The sequence below is a fragment of the Oncorhynchus nerka genome, linkage group LG19 (assembly GCF_034236695.1).
Source record: "Oncorhynchus nerka isolate Pitt River linkage group LG19, Oner_Uvic_2.0, whole genome shotgun sequence".
In the NCBI taxonomy this organism is placed as follows: Eukaryota; Metazoa; Chordata; class Actinopteri; order Salmoniformes; family Salmonidae; genus Oncorhynchus; species Oncorhynchus nerka.
In genome coordinates, this window is record NC_088414.1 from 20,550,395 (window position 1) to 20,570,323 (window position 19,929).

At 43.7% G+C, this 19,929-nt stretch overlaps 1 protein-coding gene across 1 annotated transcript in view; it reads left to right on the plus strand.

The window, feature by feature from the left end:
- LOC115101179 (regulator of G-protein signaling 3-like) overlaps positions 1-18,205 on the plus strand; it is a 252,814-nt gene extending 234,609 nt beyond the window's left edge. The window contains 4 exon segments of the mRNA XM_065004781.1: positions 12,485-12,589; positions 14,205-14,266; positions 15,465-15,631; positions 16,165-18,205. Coding sequence (XP_064860853.1) covers positions 12,485-12,589; positions 14,205-14,266; positions 15,465-15,631; positions 16,165-16,365 — 535 coding nt within the window. The 3' untranslated portion in view covers positions 16,366-18,205.
- Positions 18,206-19,929: the final 1,724 nt, after the last annotated feature.

Below are 19,929 nucleotides of genomic sequence, written 5' to 3' on the forward strand. Positions count from 1 at the left end.
TGCAACCACTTACACCATCAAGCATATGTGGGTTACAGTGCAGCCGGTTAGAGGAATGTAGCTGTAAGTTGTTGCTTTTGAGTCATTTCACAAAAGCATTAGGGAGGATATTTCCAAAACTGGGAATTGACGTGTAGAAGGGTTGGATTGTTTGGATAGGGAAGTGTTTTCTTGAGGGTATTTGCATTTATATATCTGACATGTATACAGTTAGTGGTGTCAGAGGAAGGCCCTAAAAATAGTCAAAGACCCCAGCCTCCCCAGTCATAGACTGTTCTATCTACTACAGCATGGCGTTCTATCTACTACAGCATGGCGTTCTATCTATTACAGCATGGCAGGCGGTACCGGATCGCCAAGTCTAGGATCAAAAGGCTTCTCAACACTTTTTACCTTGAAGCAATAAGACTCCTGAACAAGTAATCAAAAGCTACCCGGACTATTTACATTGGGTAACCCCCCAACCCCTCTTTTATGCTGCTGATACTCTCTGTTTATCATATATGCAGTCACTTTAACTATACATTCATGTACATACTACCTCAATTAGCCCGACTAACCGGTGCCGGTATATAGCCTCGCTACTGTATATAGCCTCGCTACTGTATATAGCCTCGCTACTGTATATAGGCTCGCTACTGTATATAGGCTCACTACTGTATATAGCCTCGCTACTGTATATAGCCTCACTACTGTATATAGCCTCGCTACTGTATATAGCCTCGCTACCGTATATAGCCTCGCTACCGTATATAGCCTCGCTACCGTATATAGGTTCGCTACTGTATATAGCCTCGCTACTGTATATAGCCTCGCTACTGTATATAGCCTCGCTACCGTATATAGCCTCGCTACCGTATATAGTCTCGCTACCGTATATAGCCTCGCTACGGTATATAGCCTCGCTACGGTATATAGCCTCGCTACCGTATATAGCCTCGCTACCGTATATAGCCTCGCTACGGTATATAGCCTCGCTACCGTATATAGCCTCGCTACCGTATATAGCCTCGCTACTGTATATAGCCACGCTACCGTATATAGCCTCGCTACCGTATATAGCCTCGCTACCGTATATAGGCTCGCTACTGTATATAGGCTCGCTACTGTATATAGCCTCGCTACAGTATATAGCCTCGCTACCGTATATAGCCTCGCTACGGTATATAGCCTCGCTACCGTATATAGCCTCGCTACCGTATATAGCCTCGCTACGGTATATAGCCTCGCTACCGTATATAGTCTCGCTACCGTATATAGGCTCGCTACCGTATATAGGCTCGCTACCGTATATAGGCTCGCTACCGTATATAGCCTCGCTACTGTATATAGGCTCGCTACTGTATATAGGCTCGCTACTGTATATAGCCTCGCTACTGTATATAGCCAAGCTACTGTATATAGCCAAGCTACTGTATATAGCCAAACTACTGTATATAGCCTCGCTACTGTATATAGCCAAGCTACTGTATATAGCCAAGCTACTGTATATAGGCTCGCTACTGTATATAGCCTCGCTACTGTATATAGGCTCGCTACTGTATATAGGCTCGCTACTGTATATAGCCTCGCTACTGTATATAGGCTCTACTGTATATAGCCTCGCTACTGTATATAGCCTCGCTACTGTATATAGCCTCACTACTGTATATAGCCTCACTACTGTTATTATTGACTGTCTTTTTACTGTTGTTTTTTTTATTTCTATTGTTCACCTAATACCTATGCTTTACTCACAAATTGCACTGTTGGTTAGGACCTGTAAGTAAGCATTTCACTGTAAGGTCTACACATGTTGTATTTGGCGCACGTGACAAATAAACTTTGATTTGATTTAGTGCAGTGGTTCACAAACTTAATCCTCGGGGCCCCAAGAGGTGCACGTTTAGTTTTTTTCCCTAGCACCACACAGCTGTTTCAAATGATCAACGCTTGACGATTAGTTGAATCAGCTGTGTAGTGCTAGCGCAAAAAAACAAAACCCTGAAACCCTGAGTTAGTGTGTGTGCTACATATGCTGCTTTGACTAGGCACTTGCTCTAGATGATGTTGCAATGTACTTGATTCAAACCTGTGACAATCTGTTAAGTTACTCAACTATGTAGCTGTAAACCGAACCGGTCTCTTGTCCTACTTCCCCGAATGACCTCTTCCTCTTCTTACCTCCTTCTTCTTCTTTGTACCTCTTCACTCTCTCCATTGTTTTACTTTACCGGGAGACTGAGTTCTGTCTGAAACTTGAATCCTTGTCTTTGTAAATCACGCTCCTCCTTTCTCCCGGTCTCTTTCTTTCATTCCTCCCCCTCTTCCTTGGTGAATACCTCTCACCCATCCCTCTGGGCCTCTGTGCGTGTCTAGAACCTTCCCAGACTTTATCTGCTAGTGATCTTACATTACCTCCTACTAGTCCAATGTCTGTACACTATGCCCCCTTCAGTCTTCCCCCGAGGCCCCCCATACATATGTAGGAGGCCAGGATATGAAGATGTAGACACATTCCTGTGGCCTTAAAGCCCTACGTTTAACACACGTCTACACTTACGTTCGTAGGGAGGAAAGCAACATATGAGAAAATAATGCAATATGGGCTTAATGCGAATGCAACTGGTTGTTTTGAAAAAATGGTGCATTGATGTTACTGGACATGTTTGAGTTGTGCGTTCGTATCTCACGTTCAGAAATTTGCCTGACCTGAATAGGATTAAACTAATAGCTCCTTGTGGAAAGGAAAACAATTGCGATAATGTTTACTGGTATTTAATAATCTGCTATCCAATACTATAATGGGTATTAAGGTTGAACTGCTAATTGCCTAAGTATTAATTGAATGATCCTGGATCAGGGCTAACTGGTGGCTGTGGCATAGCCTTACAAAATTGCTGTTTGGTTTGAGGTGGTTGTGTAGCTGGTGCCGGTTGATCGAGAATGCTGGTCAGTAGTACACCTGAAACCCCAATATGCTGTCATTACTCACATTTTTGGAGGAAACCCATTGCAATTAATATTTATGAGGACAGCTACTTAAAGTGATTTTCTAGTCATTACTCAAACTGAACTATGCCCATCCCACCCCACCCACCCAAAACCCCGTTAGGTCAGGACAGGACAGCGCCCTAGGGGGGGACCCTGTTAAGCCCCAATGAAAGAGAGCAGTGTTCTACTGGTCATTGAGTCAATCTACTTCATACCCCCACTGTGAAGCCTGATTCCATTGAGCCTGATGCGCTAACTGGCTTCACAATGATAATGTTGACAGTCTGAGCTAAGCGGTCATAGAGAGCTAGCTATTTTGGCTTGCCATGAACAAGGTAGAGGCATACAGATGTAGATTCATAATTTGAGCCAGTTTGCTACAACAGGAAAATAATCCCGCAACAACAGGAATTGTGAATTATTATTTGGATTGTAATTAGTTAACTTTTTTTGTTGGGATTGATCCATTTTTGTTAGGGCAAATCAAGTCTGATATTTTAAAGTGGAAATTACACATTTTAGAAGCCTTTTTTAAACCTTGAATAAATACACTACAAGTTTGCATTTCTGTGCAGCAAAATAGTGTCACCTGGTTTTCAGGTAGCCTATAGCGAGAGTCTATTGCAGCCGAACTGTTGTCGAAACGTTGTCAATTTTGGTGCAGAGTTTTGGAGCATCTGGCAGGTGCCTGCAGTGCAGATTTGATTGAATTCCAGGTGGAGTTTTTAAGAGGAAACAGAAGTTTTATCCCTTTATCCAGACAAGCTACTAGACTGGCCTCCCTCCCTCTCCTCCTATCCCTACCCATGCTTGTCTGCATTGTAGCACAGCTGCTTCCCTGGGCAGTCCATATCCTCTCTGATCCCCTCCCATTGTTCATTGTCACCTGTACTACAGGGGCCAGATGTTAGAGCTTCCCCAAGGCAACGATCCCGACACACCTACTGTATCTCCCCCAGCACTGACAGACATCCGGGCGGGCAACTCACAGACACATACCAACATGCACGTACTGTAGCCAGGCACACATATGCTCACACACACACACACACACACACACACACACACACACACACACACACACACACACACACACACACACACCCCAGACGAAAGGATAACATTACCCCAGACGTGCTAGAATAATATCCACCTGTTGTTTTGCTACATGACAGGAAAGATTAAATGTGGTGAATGTATTTGGGATTTTCTACTAGTTGTGATCGTGATTATAGTTGTCATATAGCTGAAGTAGTAGTCATAGCTCTACAAGGTTAGGTCAATAGAAGTTATTGCAGCAGTTGTAATTGTCTAGTTTTAGGGTTCACTACTTGTTGTTGCAGCGGTTATAACAGGTGTAGATGTAACAGTAGTAGCTAGTAACAGTAATTTATAATCAAATGGCCACACGGACTATTTACATAGATTGCTGCTCCTCGCTGTTTACCATCTATGCATAGTCACTTTACTCCTACCTACATGTACAAATGACCTCGACAAACCCATTGACTCGGTACCGGTACCCCCTGTATAAAGCCTCGTTATTGTTATTTTATTGTGTTACTTTTTATTTTATTTTTTAATACTTTATTTAGTACATCTTTTCTTAACTCTATTTCTTGAACTGAATTGTTGGTTAAGGGCTTGTAAGTAAGGTTGCGATTTGTTACACACTCCCCTATGTATTTATTTGGACAGGGACTCTAAACCTTTATATTTGGCTCTATACTCCAGAATTTTGGATTTGAGATCAAATGTTTTATGAGGGGACAGTACAGAATGTCACCTTTTTATTGGAGGATATTTTCATACTTATCTGTTTTACCGTTTAGAAATGAAAGTACTTTATGTATCTAGTATTTGGACAAATTCACTGGCTTTATGGAATAGCTAGTAACTTTCACCCATTCCTATGTTAGTGCTCTTTTAATACCAATGCCGAATAATATATAACATTGGTGTTCAAGCCAATTCCATTATATGACTGTAGCCTTCCGTTTTTAAATTCCGAATAATGTATTGTGATGGTAATGACGTTTGTTTATGATGTTCATTATTAGTCTTTGGCTTAGGTCGCTAGCGAGCTACAGTATCTTCAACCTAGCCTACACTCTTAAAACTGCTTGGTTGTTTGAATGACCCAACTGCTGGGTTGCAGGCATTGGGTCACTTAGTTGGGTTGTTTTCTTTGAAAAGAGCCAGGGTGGGTTGGCATGGCTTAGTAGGTGTGTGGCATACAGGCATACAGATCATTTTAGGCCACCTGTGTGAGTAAATGTAATTCCTGTTAGTCTGTTCTGTTGCACTGTTGTCACATGTTAAGGCTGAACACTGACAGTTTTGTAGCTTCGATGAGGCTGACAGAGGTGTATAACTTCCTCAATAGCCTTTGCAAATGCCAATATTGGGAATAGCTACCAGTTTACGTAATCAGGAATGTTAATATTATATGTAATATGCATAAATATTTCAAGGAAAATGTGTATTTGTAGTGTACAAACTTCATATCATGAACAGGAATGACATTTACTCTCACAAGTGGCCCAAAATAATTATCTGACAGCCACATCTCCAATAAGCCCCACCTCCAATCTTCTGATAGGCTGCCGCTGCTACAATATGTTGTTAAAAAGGCTCAAATTTCAAACCCATCACAAAAAGGTTACTGTTTTAACCTTTACACTGGCAGCACAGTATCAGCGTATAAGGATTAATCTGTGGTGCTTTTGTGAAAAGATAGGCATCATGGCACAGGGGTTCTTCGAATAATCTTTTCAGAGGGATTCATCGAGGAACCTATTTGACCACAGGGGCAATCTTTTGAACCCCAAAAGGTTCCTCGAGGTTTCTTTACTCCTAAGAGTGTATAAGTGAATTTTTCCAAATATTTATGACACCTTCATATTGGTGGACTAGATACATAAAATGCAATCATTTCCAAATGGTAAAACAGATATGTATGAAAATGAAATGTGACATTCTGTACTGCTGCCTCATATAAAACATTTGTTCTAAAATCCCAAAGGCTGGAGTATAGAGAACAGTAAAAAAAATGTAGCTTCACTGTCCAAATAAATATATAGAGGAGTGTAGTTGTAAAATTAAAGCATTTACTACCCCATCAAATCCAGTCCGGGCTCTAATCTCTCATGGACAGACTACATCATCTGACCAATTAACGCGAGACTTTAGTTCTGGGTTAACCAAGATTACCCAGGCTCAGACAATGCAGCTCCATCCTCTCAGAATAGAGCCTTGTGATTGGGTGAGCCCTGGGCCCGCCTCTCCTGGCTCCCGGACTATATAAAGCCACAGAGGAGCCTCTCCCGGGTTAGAGGAATGTGACAACTGAATTACCCTTGCCCTGAGCACATACACACACATACACACACACATACACTACACATACAGGACCTATACACACAGGACTACACGCAGGACCCTAAAGACTTGAGCCAATGTTCCCCGCTATGGTCGACTTTTCAGAGAAGTACCTGGAAAGGTAAGTTAGAACCCATGGGTGTTATACTCTGTGTGTGTGTGTGTGTGTGTGCTCTCTGCTGCTTTTAGAATAAATAGGGAGAGGGAAGGAGGGAGAGAGATAGAGAGAGGGAAGGAAGGAAGGAAGGAGAGAGAGAGAGGGAAGGAGGGAGGGAGAGAGAGAGAGGGAAGGAGGGAGAGAGAGGGAAGGAGGGAGAGAGAGGGAAGGAGGGAGAGGGAGGGAGAGAGGGAAGGAAGGTGACGTTTTAGGCTCTGAGGGATACTACTCAAAAGCTGTTAGGAGGCTAGCTGACCTCTCTCCTGAATCTCATTTGCCAGCTGCTGGGTGAGAGGACTCACGTGTGGTTAAATCTATTTTGAGGACACTTGTATCTAGAGATTGGCCTTGTCTTTTAATAATCGGCCTGGATTTCTTAAGTGGTCTCTGTGGTTAGTAAGGTGAGTAATGTTGAGAATGGGCATTTAAATGAGTTAGATGGCTCAGTTTGGTGTTGATTTATATATACTGAACATTGTAGGACAATTCCTATTTTCATCATTTTCCTTGGTTGGAAAAGAATGTACTACTGTATTGGAATTCAGATTCAGGCGCTCCTGAAAAGTACAGATTTATGTCTGTGTGTTTGCCTGCTCTGTTTTTAAACATAGCCCACCCTGATCCCATGGAATTACTCTGGAAACCCACATTCCTATTCAACCTGGTCTCAGAGCCTTTCATAATATTCTGTACTTAAATCCGAGACACTCCAATTAGTATGATACTGTATGTATGTTTCATATGCTATGTATTCATTTGTGTATTACCATCACCCATTTCGTATGATATGTTGCAAATTAAAATTTGAATATTATATGTTCCGAATTTGAAAAACGTACAATATGTTGCAAATTTGCAAATCATATTATATGTTACGACTTTGCAAAACTTATGATATGTTACGAATTCTATCTAGGTGGCTAACATTAGCTTTCTGGCTAACGTTAGCTAGGCTAGGGGTTAGGGTTAAGTTTAGGAGTTAGTTTAAAGGTTTAAGTTTAGGATTAGAGGAAGTGTTAGCTAAAAGGGTTACAATTAGGGGAAGGGTTAGCTAACATGCTAAGTAGTTGCAAAGTTGCTAAAAAGTAGTAAGTAGTTGAAAAGTTGCTAATTAGCTAAAATGCTAAAGTTGTCCGTGATGAGATTGGAACTCGCAACTTTTAGGTTTCTAGATGTTTGCATTATACCACCCTACTTTGATTTTCCCATCAAGTAACCATCTGTCCTATGTAACCATTCCAAACGTAACATATCCTACTAATTTCAGTGTCCCATATTTACATTTACTATGTTATGTCTAGTCTATGAGATCAGGCTGTCCTATTTAGTCTGTGGGAAAATAATGGGAGGAACCTACTGTCTCTTGCTCAGTGAGAATGATGTTGTCTTCATAGTGGGGAATAACAGGGACATGTGCAGCTACACTGTGTTATGCAGACATACACACGCACGCATATATGCATGCACGCACACACACACACACGGGAGGTATGTGTGTATACGGTGCCGGGCCAGGCACATAACCTACTGCAAACAGCCAGAGTGGCGGACGGGGCAAAAACAACCCCAGAGTCGTTCACCTTGGGGTCTGGGACTACCCCTTACCCTTCTACCCTCTATCCTGACTGTAATGGTTGGGCGCTGCCTGGAGGTGTGGAGACGGGATCCAGTATACACAGGGAAACAGAGCCACTGGGTAGAACAGAAAGGTGGGATGTAGAAGCAGATGTGTTTTAACAAGCCTGATTAACTGACATGGTTGAAACATCTAGTAGTTCAGAGCAAGACTTCATGCCCCAAACATCGAGTGATGACAGGCATGCGTTTTCTCTGATTCTATAGTGGGACTATTCAGTAAGAGCATCTATCTTTTCTTGCTCCTATACTCCTATACATGTATATCTGTGTAATACCTCAACGTATAATTCTTTAATATAATACTATACTATGTAATTACTTTGGTGTAGCACATTTCTAGAATGTCAATGTTATTTGTCTCTCTATGTAATTTAACGTTGGTGTTGGCACCCGTGGCTGTCAGTCAGTCAGCCACACTTTAGTACATCTACTATACAGCTGCAGTGTGTCTACCTGCATCTCCCCAGCTACCCAGTTCTCCCCTTGAGTTCTGAGTACTTAGCTAGCTAGATATCCCTGGGAGCACGGCCCAGTTTCACACTACCAGGAATAGCCTGCAGAGAGGCTATTACTGTCGGTAATGTGAGCCAGGAGAAGTGGGAATAACATGGAGAGACCTGAGATAATCATGGCGCTAAAGACCCTCCAGCCCCCTCTACACACAGACATGCGCACACAAGCACACACACCACCAGCCCGGGCAGATAGGGAGTGTGACAGATGATAGAAGTATCTTCTGATAGCGGGTGCGATGAATGGAATCAGAGTGCATCCTAATTTGTTAATCTCCCAGAGAGGGATGTGGCTAATATCCTAATATAAGATTAGCCTGTCAGGTTTAGGGCTATGTTTAATGAAGAGAGGAACAGAATCACATTGCTGCTCCTGGTGGCTGGGCAATTAGCTAGCCGGCCAGGGTATGAGGAGTGGGAGAGGGGTCGATGGTTAGAGTGAGGAAAGCACATTAAGACAATACAGATGTTGTTAAGGGCACAGGGCCAGGTGAATAGGAAGATGTCATACTGCGACACACTTATTAGGCGACAAGATCTCGTCCAGGTAGTTTGTCTTAATCTTTTCACTCTCTCACTCTGTCCCTTCTCACCTTCCATCGGTCCCCTCTAATCTTGCCCCTTCGCCTCTCGGTAATACCAGTTGTTCTCCCAGCAGGTTGTTTTTTTTCACTCGGGGTAGCATGGGTAGCAGAGCCATGTGGAATGTGTCCCCTGCCTGCCCTTTGTGGCTTTGTGTATGGGTGTGTGTGTGTGTGGTGTCTTTACCCTGCTGAGTTTGAGCTCCTAGACTGGCCTCTACTGTAACCCACGGCCCCGCAGGCCCAGTGTATGAGCTAATAATCACAGCAGCAACGTGATGGATGGCCGTGGCCGGAGAGCTGTCATGTGCGTAGTAACCTCCTTATCACTGCCTCGGCCTGAGACGCGTTTCAGCTGCCTTACATGTCCTTGGCTCTCAATAACACTTATAGACCCACGGCACAAAACATCATTAGGCAGATAGCCTAACGGTCAGAGCATTTGGCCAGTAACCCGAAAGTTTGCTGGCTTAAATACCCGAGCAATGACGAAGTGCCCTTTTAGTAAGGCACTTAACCCTAATTTGCTCCAGGGGTGCCGTGCTACTATGGCTGAACCTGTAAAACAACACATTTCACTGCACCTATCTGGTATATGTGACAATAAAAAAAACACAAAGAAGTAGAGTAATCAACTACTGAAACATTGAGATGGTTTGATTTAGTGTGGGTTGTAGGATGGTCTGCTAAGCAAAATGGCATTTACCTGCAGTTTTCATTACCATAGCGTATTTGATTATTTACTCTTTGTTACCATCTTTTTATACCAAGCAATTCAACCTTAGTAGACATTCATCTACGACGTTCAATGGTTGGGAATGGAGAACCATATCCCTGTAGTATCATGAACCAACCAGAAGGTGGAAGTGTTGAGTTGTATATTCAGCAACCTCTCCCAGTCCTCTGACCATAGTGTTCACAGCCCTGTCATAGATTTCCACCCAGCCTGGGCCCAGCGTAGTTCACTCCACTTGTATTGAAACCAGACCTGCATAATAAATTGTTTCATTAGGTTTGCAAATATTTTCCAGGGCTCGTAAAAAACGAGTCCCTCTGCTCACATGCATTGGCATAGCTTCCCTATTCGGCTTTAACCTCACATAGTTGAAACCCAAACTATGGTCGTGGACGCTAAAAATAGAGCAATCAAGTAGATTCCACTTCTCTATGATGATTTTTATGCCTTTCTAAAACAGCTTTTTACTTGGGGTAATGATCACTTCAGACTGGTGAATGTGGGTTGTTGGGAGAAAAACTGTGCCAGAGGTAGAGTGTAATGTTTTTAATGTTTTTCACCATACCAACAACCCAATTTTACTCCACTAACGTTAGCTCCTCATCTGGATAGAGCATGGTTTAATACAACCCTACTGTGGAATACTAATCAAGCCCAATGCATCACCTATAGCCCTTTATGGTGCCTTGTTAAAGATCACATTGTGTTTATAGATGCCAATGGTCACAGCCTGTCACCCAGATAGCCCTGAAATATCCACGCTGATCAGTACAGGATGTTAGAAGCAGATTGTTCAAATTCTTTGTGGGCCGTCTTTTTTCTTCTTCGTACAATCATTTCTTCTCTCTCTCTCTCTCTGTCTGGAGGATCACGGTGACGACTGATATTTCCTCACTTTCCCATCCTGCTGAAGAGATAAGAGAGGAGAGAGGACATTGTAGCTCTTTATCGAGTGGCCTTCAGAATCACTTTCAGAGGCTTCTTTCTCGGCTCTGAGACAAACCAGCCCCAGCTTGAGGGCATGATGTTTTACTAGTCATCAATTAGATTCGAACTCACACGTTTGGCAAGTTCCTCTCCCTGCCCTCTTCTCTTACAGACATCTTGAAAGAGGCTTCTTGTATTCCTCCTAGTTCCTCATCTACTCCTAGTCCCCCCCTTTTTCCTCCTTGAAAGAAATGAACTACTCAGCTCCTGGTTGCCCTTGATGATGGGTGTTGGAGTCATCTTAAATAGTTGCCCAGGTTGCTTCCTGTTTCCTGCTTTTCGCCCCATCATAATATGACTAGAAAACCCACAGAGGTGGCCTGACAACACCATCCAAACCAGGCCCTTTACACCCTCTAGTGACCACTGATGTCATCTTTGCCGCTCCACCTTGGAGCACAGACACTGGGGCTCTTTCAGTTCCAAAGACTGGCTGTGGATAAGAACCAGGAACTAAGCAGGGGTTTGATGATCAGGTGTTGGGAGAGGGCCTTTGGAGACTGGCAGAGAGAGGGCGAGTGTACTGTATGTGTGTGTGTGCATGTGTGCTTTTGTACAGTGTGTGTGTGTGTGTGTGTGTGTGTGTGTGTGTGTGTGTGTGTGTGTGTGTGTGTGTGTGTGTGTGTGTGTGTTTCAGACTCCAAAAATGGAACGCTGGGTTCTTTTGTGGGTCCTGTGGTCTCACTGGGGCTTTTGGTGACATTAGGCCAGCTGACAGTTATTAGGACAGCGGCGCTTTAGCTAATAGCTAATACACAGTGGAAATCAACCAGGAAATGGGAGTCATGTGGGGTCGTGTCCCAATGAGGAAGCATGTGAGGTCAGGGGGAGGCGCTAGCATCCACCCAGGGATTTGGGATAGCATGGAGGACTGGGTTGGCATGCCCTCTCCAGGAGATGGGAATGGGAAGGGGTGTTGCATTGTGTTATTGGTAATGTGGGTATATTTTGGTTGATGGAGGAAGAGGGGGTGTAGCTATGCCCCGTGTCCCGTCCCAAGGGCCCCAGCCCTGGGTTAGCGCCCTCTCTTAGGGTCCCTCTAGGCACCTGGAGAATGGTGTTATCGTGCGGAGGAATGAGGAGTGAGTCTCTCCTCCTTCACTGCCACATTCACTCACTCCCTGCCTAAGGACCTGCCAGGGGTAGAACAAGAGGAGAGAGAGATTGAAAGAAGACATTGACAACGGAGAGGGAGAGATAGTATCTGTCTTCGTACTGTCACTTCCACTGGACACTACTCTACTCTACTACACTTGAATATCCTGCTGAAGTCTGAAATGTATACATCCCTGGCACTTTTTCCCTTTTCTGGTTCTGAGCATATGGAACTGATTTGAACCGCTGGAGTTTGTTTTTAAAGTTGAACTGTTTCCCTTGGAAGACTCAACCCCCTTTTCTGTGTCTCTCTTTCCCCCCTTGGTCTCTCCCCATCATTCTCTCCTTCTCTATCTCATCCATCCTTCTTTCTTTCTTTCTTTCTTTCTTTCTTTCTTTCTTTCTTTCTTTCTCTATCTCCTAGGGCCAAAGACATGAAGAACCGGCTTGCTTTCCTGAGGAGGAGGAATGAGTCTCCCGGAAGCAACCCACCCGGCAAATTCGACAAATCCTTGAAGTCGTCAGTAAAGTGAGTGTTTTGTGTATGACTATGTGTGTGTATGTTTGTGTGTGTGTGTGTGTGTGTGTGTCCACATGGCCGCTTCTTGGATCTCACCCCAGCTGGTGATGCCTTGGCTCAGACAGACAGACATACAGACGAGTGGGCAGCATGAAGAAGAGCTTGTAAATCCACAGAGAGAAAGACAGAAATTAAGGAAGGAAGGAAGGGAGGAAGGAAGGAAAAGGGATATTGGATTAATTACGTCTTGATGTGTTTAGCGATTCCTGGTTGATCCGTAAGCTAAGGCGGATGTTATAGCTGTTATAGGTTAGGCGGATGTTATAGCTGTTATAGGTTAGGCGGATGTTATAGCTGTTATAGGTTAGGCGGATGTTATAGCTTTGTCCTACAGTTTATTTATGCTCCCTTTTCTACCTATTTAAATCGAGAATGTTTTAGGGGGTGTATCTCTATCTTTAATGCACGTGTTTTGGCGGTTGATTTTGAGTTACAACGTTGCGAAATGTTGATGGGTCAGTTACGGGTCAGCTCTGCTAACAGACAGATCCAGGTCCAGTCAGACCACATCAATATCCATGGTTACATGTATGTCTATACTGTATTTATACTGTAGCTATGTGGCTGTTTTGAGTGGCAAAACTGGTTGGTCCTAGATAAATGGTTCATGTACAAGTCTAATGTATAGTCTGCATGCTGCCATTGCGCCTTTAGAATACGAGTGCTTGAACTCAAGCTGCATCTACTCAACTGCTATATTATTTCAAATCAATTCAAGCGTGCATTGTGTTGCATAATGCATTAAATATCTCTCAGCAACAGTAACAGAACGAGCAGGAGGTCCACTTGTCAGAATATGTAGTCATGCATTATATTAACACAGGCGTGTTTTGTCCACGGAGGGAGGGAGGTGTTTGGCAACAATGCATCAGAACAGGGAATTTCATTGTTTCGTATTTAAATGTTATATTCAAAAGAACATAGTGCATGTATGTTAGGCAGACATTTATTTAGTAGGATATTTCATTCATTCACAAAGTCAGTTGCAACATTAACTGATAGAAATGGAAATAAAGTAGAAAATGGAAATGTCTGGGCAGATAGTGTTATTACAATGGATTCACATGGCTGGGTCCTATTCCTCTGTTGCCATGTCAATACGACCGCCAGGTGTGTTGAAGGAGAGGAAGCATATCCTCTATCTGAGAGCAGAGAGAATGAAGGAGTAAAGGGGAGGGCAGAAAAGATGGGGGGTGGACACTCAGCCTCAAACCCTATCTCCATTGGCTGGTTTAGTCCCCGCCCCTCCTCTGCCTCCTGAGCTGCAGTGAGAGGGAGTATAAGGTGAGACATCTAGTGGAACCAGTTAGACATACTTACGCATACACATTCACACACGCTCGCTCACACAAAGCCCCAGAGCACCAGCGAGTGTGAAAGAGGGGGAAAAAAGAAAGCGAGAAGAAGACGAAAGGAATATCAATTCCACAGAGTACTAGCCAAAGGACCACGCTCCTTACCAGTTCAGTGCAGTACAGGGGAGCACAGGGCTTCGGATGGGTCACACCATGAGAAACCTGGCAGAGATGGGCTTGCTAAAGAACCGCTCCGTTTTCATTTGCAGGCCCACCCCGGAGGAGGCACTCAAATGGGGGGAATCTCTGGACAAGCTGCTGGCCCACAAATGTAAGTCTGCCTTTCCTTCTTACTCTTTTCCTTCTTTATTCTCTCTGTCCATTTGATCAATCAAACCAAATGGGAAAAAGGAAATGACTAATACCCATCTGGGTTTGATTGCCATATGGATCTGGTTTATGTTGAACTGAAGCATGGGGAACAATTGCATTGAATAAGGAACAATGAATAAGGAACAATGCGCATGTGTTTTGGGGGGGGTATGTGCAGGAAATATGTTCATACTTGTTGCTTATGCAATGTGAATTCAGTGTGTGAGTTGTTGCTCCCTTGCTGTGAATGGGCAGTCTGTTGAGGCACTCTGCTGCAGCTCTCCCACTAATCACGGTGGATGAATAGAGCCATGCATTAGTGTAGGGGGAGAGGGGACAGATTATGGATGGGCTGGGCGGCTGAGAGAAAGAGGACGTCAGAGTAGTGTTGCTATATTTGTATGATTCCATAATTCATATCCTTGGTCTGAGTGCTGTCGGGCTGCGATTCCAAATCCCCATTCAATTGTTTCTCAGTGATGACGTGGGCTCAGACAAGCCAACACCATTTATCCCTAACAGAGGAGAGACAAGCGGCACAAGACTTTGATCCCAACTTGCCCTCCTCTCTTTTTCTGCTTTTTCATGTTTTTTCTAACTTCCTTTAAAAATGTATTCTGGCTGAACTGTAGTGAAGTCTCTCTCTGCTCCTGTAGTGTAATCAGCATGGGGGGTGGGGGTTATGTGAACAGAAAGGTGCTGGCGACCAGGCAGGGTGGGACTCGGCTTCCTGCTATTCTTACTCTACCAATGTCTTTTCCTGAAGTCATTAACGACACCATCCCTGTAGCCAAAGCAACAGGAATAGGTTGACAAGCAAACTGAACCCCCCTCCCCAGAATATGAATGGCATCTCTTTGTACAGAGACAAGATGACAAAAGACATACCAATGAGCGGTGTCGACGAGAGGAAAAAGTAAGAGTGTAGTGTAGGGTCAGGGAGGTGATGTTGCATAGTTGTTGTTTATGGGAGGTGACTGAAGTGTCTTGGAGGGTGTTGGCTTTAGTCCCCTTTTGAACAGTGTGACTCAATGGACTGTGTTATTTTAGGTAGTCTCCCTCGCTGAGAGAGATGACGCTGTGTTGCCATGGCTCTCCAGTCACGTCCACTAACCCACACCTCTCTGTTTCTTTCCCTCCTGCCTTCTTCCCTTCAGATGGCCTGGCAGCGTTCAGAGCTTTCCTGCGCACAGAATTCAGCGAGGAGAATCTGGAATTCTGGTTGGCGTGCGAGGATTACAAGAAGATTAAGTCGCAATCCAAGATAGCGTCCAAAGCCAAGAAAGTCTTCGCTGAATACATTGCCATCCAGTCTTGTAAAGAGGTGAGCAACCATCCCCATACACATACAGACAAGGGATGATGGAAAATACCCTTCAACTGTAATGTCCCCTTTTTATACCTAAACGAGCTCTCCACTTGCTTACCTCAACCTCACTCATGACTGAAATGTATAATCCGCTCCTAACACCTCCCTGACAGAAACTAGAAAATAACTTGTTCCTGCTATAAATTGAAAAAGCAGGGATTTTGGCTGGCCCCCTCACCATTGTTCCCTAAACTAAATATGTTAGGTCGATGACTGTGTAATCCTGTCAGAAGGTGCTCCCACAAAGGAACAAGTGAGCTGGAGAGGATGTGAGATCATGCCTGACAGGCTTTCTTTGGCCACCTGACACGCACCAAATAGACTCCCTCACTTTTCCCCTTTCCCTTTTTGTTTCAAACCTGGAGAGCCGAGTGGAAACTTCAAGTCAAAAATCAGCCCCCAACAGCTTGAACCAGTTTCTGGTAGCACTGAAACTAACCTGCTACTCTGTCTCTTCCTTTCCTCCCCTCCCTGGTTCCCTCTCTCAGGTGAACTTGGACTCGTACACTCGAGAGCACACTAAGGACAACCTTCAGAATGTGACGCGTTCCTGCTTCGACCTGGCCCAGCGCAGGATATACGGCCTGATGGAGAAGGACTCGTACCCTCGTTTCCTCCGCTCAGAGCTCTACATGGACTTAGTCAACCAGAAGAAGGCCAGCACCACGTCCACCTCCTCATCGTCGTAAACACGCAGAGATCAAGATAGAAAGTGAGAGACGACGACGAAAGAGAGAAGGCAGAGACTCGAAAGCAGGGGGAGGTAGATTTTTTTTCATGTTCGCCTTTTTGTTTTGTTTCTGCCTTCATCCTGTCCCGTCATGAGTTGGGTGTGAGAAAGACGGCGAGCTAGGCCGTGGCACTGAGGGGGGTGTTGTGTACACAACGACGATGACAACAGGCTGATGGAGGGCGGATAGAGAGCCCAGTCAGGACAGCTGGTCACCGTCATGTGAGGGCTTGTCCAAGGGTTTCTCGGATCACTCTCATTGATCACTGTCTGTCGTTCATAATGACATATGTTAAGTGTGTCCATATTTAAGTTATCTTCCGGATGTACTGGAGAAAGGGTTGAAACCTCTGCAGACATGAAGACAGCCCAGTACTGTGTTGATGCAAATGTTATATTTCTTCTTTTTTTTTGACACCCCCCTATCCTCCTCCTCCTTTGGAGCCTGTTGGTACGACACAGAGGTTTGTTTTGTCCTAGTTTTTCCATGTCTCAAAGCTTTCATGACCATTTTCAAATGGACTTGCGAGAAAAAGGAGAAATTGGGTTGCTGGATCAATGTCTGAATGAAAATACGTTTTTTTGAGCTTTTTTCTGTTGTCATGTTCTCCAATTCACGGCGTGCACACCTCTTTCAAGCACAGTCGGCACCTGTTCTGTTCAGCACCCTCTCACAGGGTCCCACCTCGTCGCATTCATCTAAGGAATACGGAAAAAGACACAGAGACAGAGAGAGAGAGAGAGAGAGAGAGAAAGATGGAGAAAATACAAATATCAACAATGGAACGGACCAAAACTGCAGAACAGCAGAAATGTGCCACTCACTCGAAAACATATTGGGGGAAAAAGACTTGTTGCCTGTCTCCAAAGACTGTCGGAAAAAAATGAGCAATTCATTGTAGCTCCACCTGGACTGAACAAGGCAGCATTCTCAGGACATTAAGGCACTTGACTATGAAGCTTCCAAGCTTGAATTTGTTTTTTTCATTTTCGTTTTTTACACATACAATGTTTTCTTTTCTTAATCGTTTTAGGTTCAAACCTGCACTCCATAGGTATACTGAGCAATACTGTTGGGAGGATGCTCTTTTCATAGACATAAAAAAAGTAAAAAGTGCTTCACCTGTACAAAGGTTTGCCTATTTATTTAGATACCTTGCTGGATGCTTCACCCATTGCACTCAGCTAAAAGCGCTCCCTCCCCCTAACCATGAAATAGGTCCATCGCTGTCCTGACTTTAAGTGCAATATGTTATTGTTTATTTTCCTTATTTGGGGGGATAAGTTTCAATTTTGATTGGAAAGACAATGGCTTGATCTCTGTGTTATACACTTTATTTGTAAGAGTCATGTTGCAAAATTCAGCTATAAGGTTGATTTGACAGTTTAAGTAAATAAACAAGAAAAGACACATGAATTAAACAAGTCATTCTTACTGTGTACCCTGGCAGCAGGCAGCTAGGGGTTTAAAAGGATGTACATATCATTCTTTAAGAAAACAAAGAAAAAACAAGAAAACAATAGGTTTCACTTGCGTCGAGCTGGAACCTGGCTGTATCTATGTAAATATGAGAGACTCAAAGCTATAAGATGACATGTATTGTTATAAAAAAAAATGAGGAAGGTCCACCCTTTCCTGGTCATACAAAGCTTGTCAGGAGTTTATGAAATGTGTTTGATCATTTTCACTGTTTACAATTCAAACCCAACTCCTAAGATAGCAAGCAAAAAAGACAATAGAAATACATTTGGTGTCATTGCTGAAGATAAATAAAACAACCAACTGGTGAAATAATAAATCATGTCTCTGAAATTTCATTTGCTGTGAATTGTATTACATATCTGTATGTCTTTCATCTTTGGTAAGTGTTGCTAATACAAAACTTTAGTTGGAGCAGAAACACATGCATATCCAAGTACCTACTACAATCTGAGCTCCCATACTACACAACAGTGTGACAAGATAGCCTGTGTCCCTGGACATACAGTTTATTTAACCAGGTAAGTTGACTGAGAACACATTCTCATTTGCAGCAACAACCTGGGGAATAATTACAGGAGAGAGGAGGGGATGAATGAGCCAATTGTAAACTGGGGATTATTAGATGACTGATGGTTTGAGGGCCAGATTGGGAATTTAGCCAGGACACCAGGGTTAACACCCCTACGATAAGTGCCATGGGATCTTTAATGACCTCAGAGTCAGGACACCCGTTTAACGTCCCACCCGAAAGACAGCACCCTACACAGGGCAGTGTCCCCAATCACTGCCATGGGGCATTGGGAGATTGTTTTAAACCAGAGGAAAGAGTGCCTCCTACTGGCCCTCCAACACCACTTACAGCAGCACCTGGTCTCCTATCCAGAAACTGACCAGTACCAACCCTGCTTAGCTTCAGAAGCAAACCAGCAGTGATATGCAGGGTGGTATGCTGCTGGCTGTATGCTGCTGTACAGTGTGTATGAATAGACCCCAAAAATAAACATCAATGGAAGAGCGGGCATTCCCTTCTAGTCCTTAGTTAAGTATACTATGTCCATGATCTGCAAAGAACATGCACAATAAAGTATATATTATCTCATCTTGTCTTAGTTGTGCAGAGAACAACAACAAACACAATTGACTTGAATTTAATTGGAAAAAAGAGAGGTTAATACCTGGGACTAACATGCGTCCGTTGTCATCAAAGCATTTCGCTGCACCTTCAATAACATCTACAAACTGTGTAGACGACCAATAAACTTTGATTTGATGGGGACAAAGGACGCATGTTAGAACCAGTGATAAACAGGTATTTTGTCTTATTGAAGACAAAGCCCTTATTTTTCATCATGGATCTTGTTATGGAGGCAGCTCTACTGGGTGGTCACTGGCTGGCACAACCAAAAAGTCATAAAATCACATTTTAAACCTTACCCTAACCTTAATCCTAACCTTAACCACATCGCTAACCCTAATGGCCTCACCTTCAATTAAGACCCAAAGGCAAATGTTTGTTTTCATCCATTTTTACAATTGCAATTTTAACTTTGCAGCTGAACAATCTAGCGCAGGGGTGCCCAGACTTTGGTTCTACTTAGGATCTACTTTTTTCACCCTCTTCCTAACGTGGTCTACCCCCCGCTAATATTATATAAAATTTCACCTTATTTTAAACCAGGCGCGGACTAACTCGCAAGTGTCTTCAATGACATTTTCAAACTCTCCCTGGCTGAGTATATAATACCTACATGTTTCAAGCAGACCACCATAGTCCCTGTGCCCAAGAAAGTAATGGTAAGCTGTCTAAATGATTAGCATTCACGTCTGTAGCCTTAGAGTGCTTTGTAAGGCTGGTCATGGCTCACATCAACAGCATCCTCCTGGATACCCTAGACACACTCCAATTCGCATACCACCCCAACAGATCCACAGATGACGCAATCTCAATCCCACTCCACACTGCCCTTTTCCACCTGGACAAAAGGAACACCTATGTGAGAATACTATTCATTGACTACAGCTCAGCTTTCAACACCATAG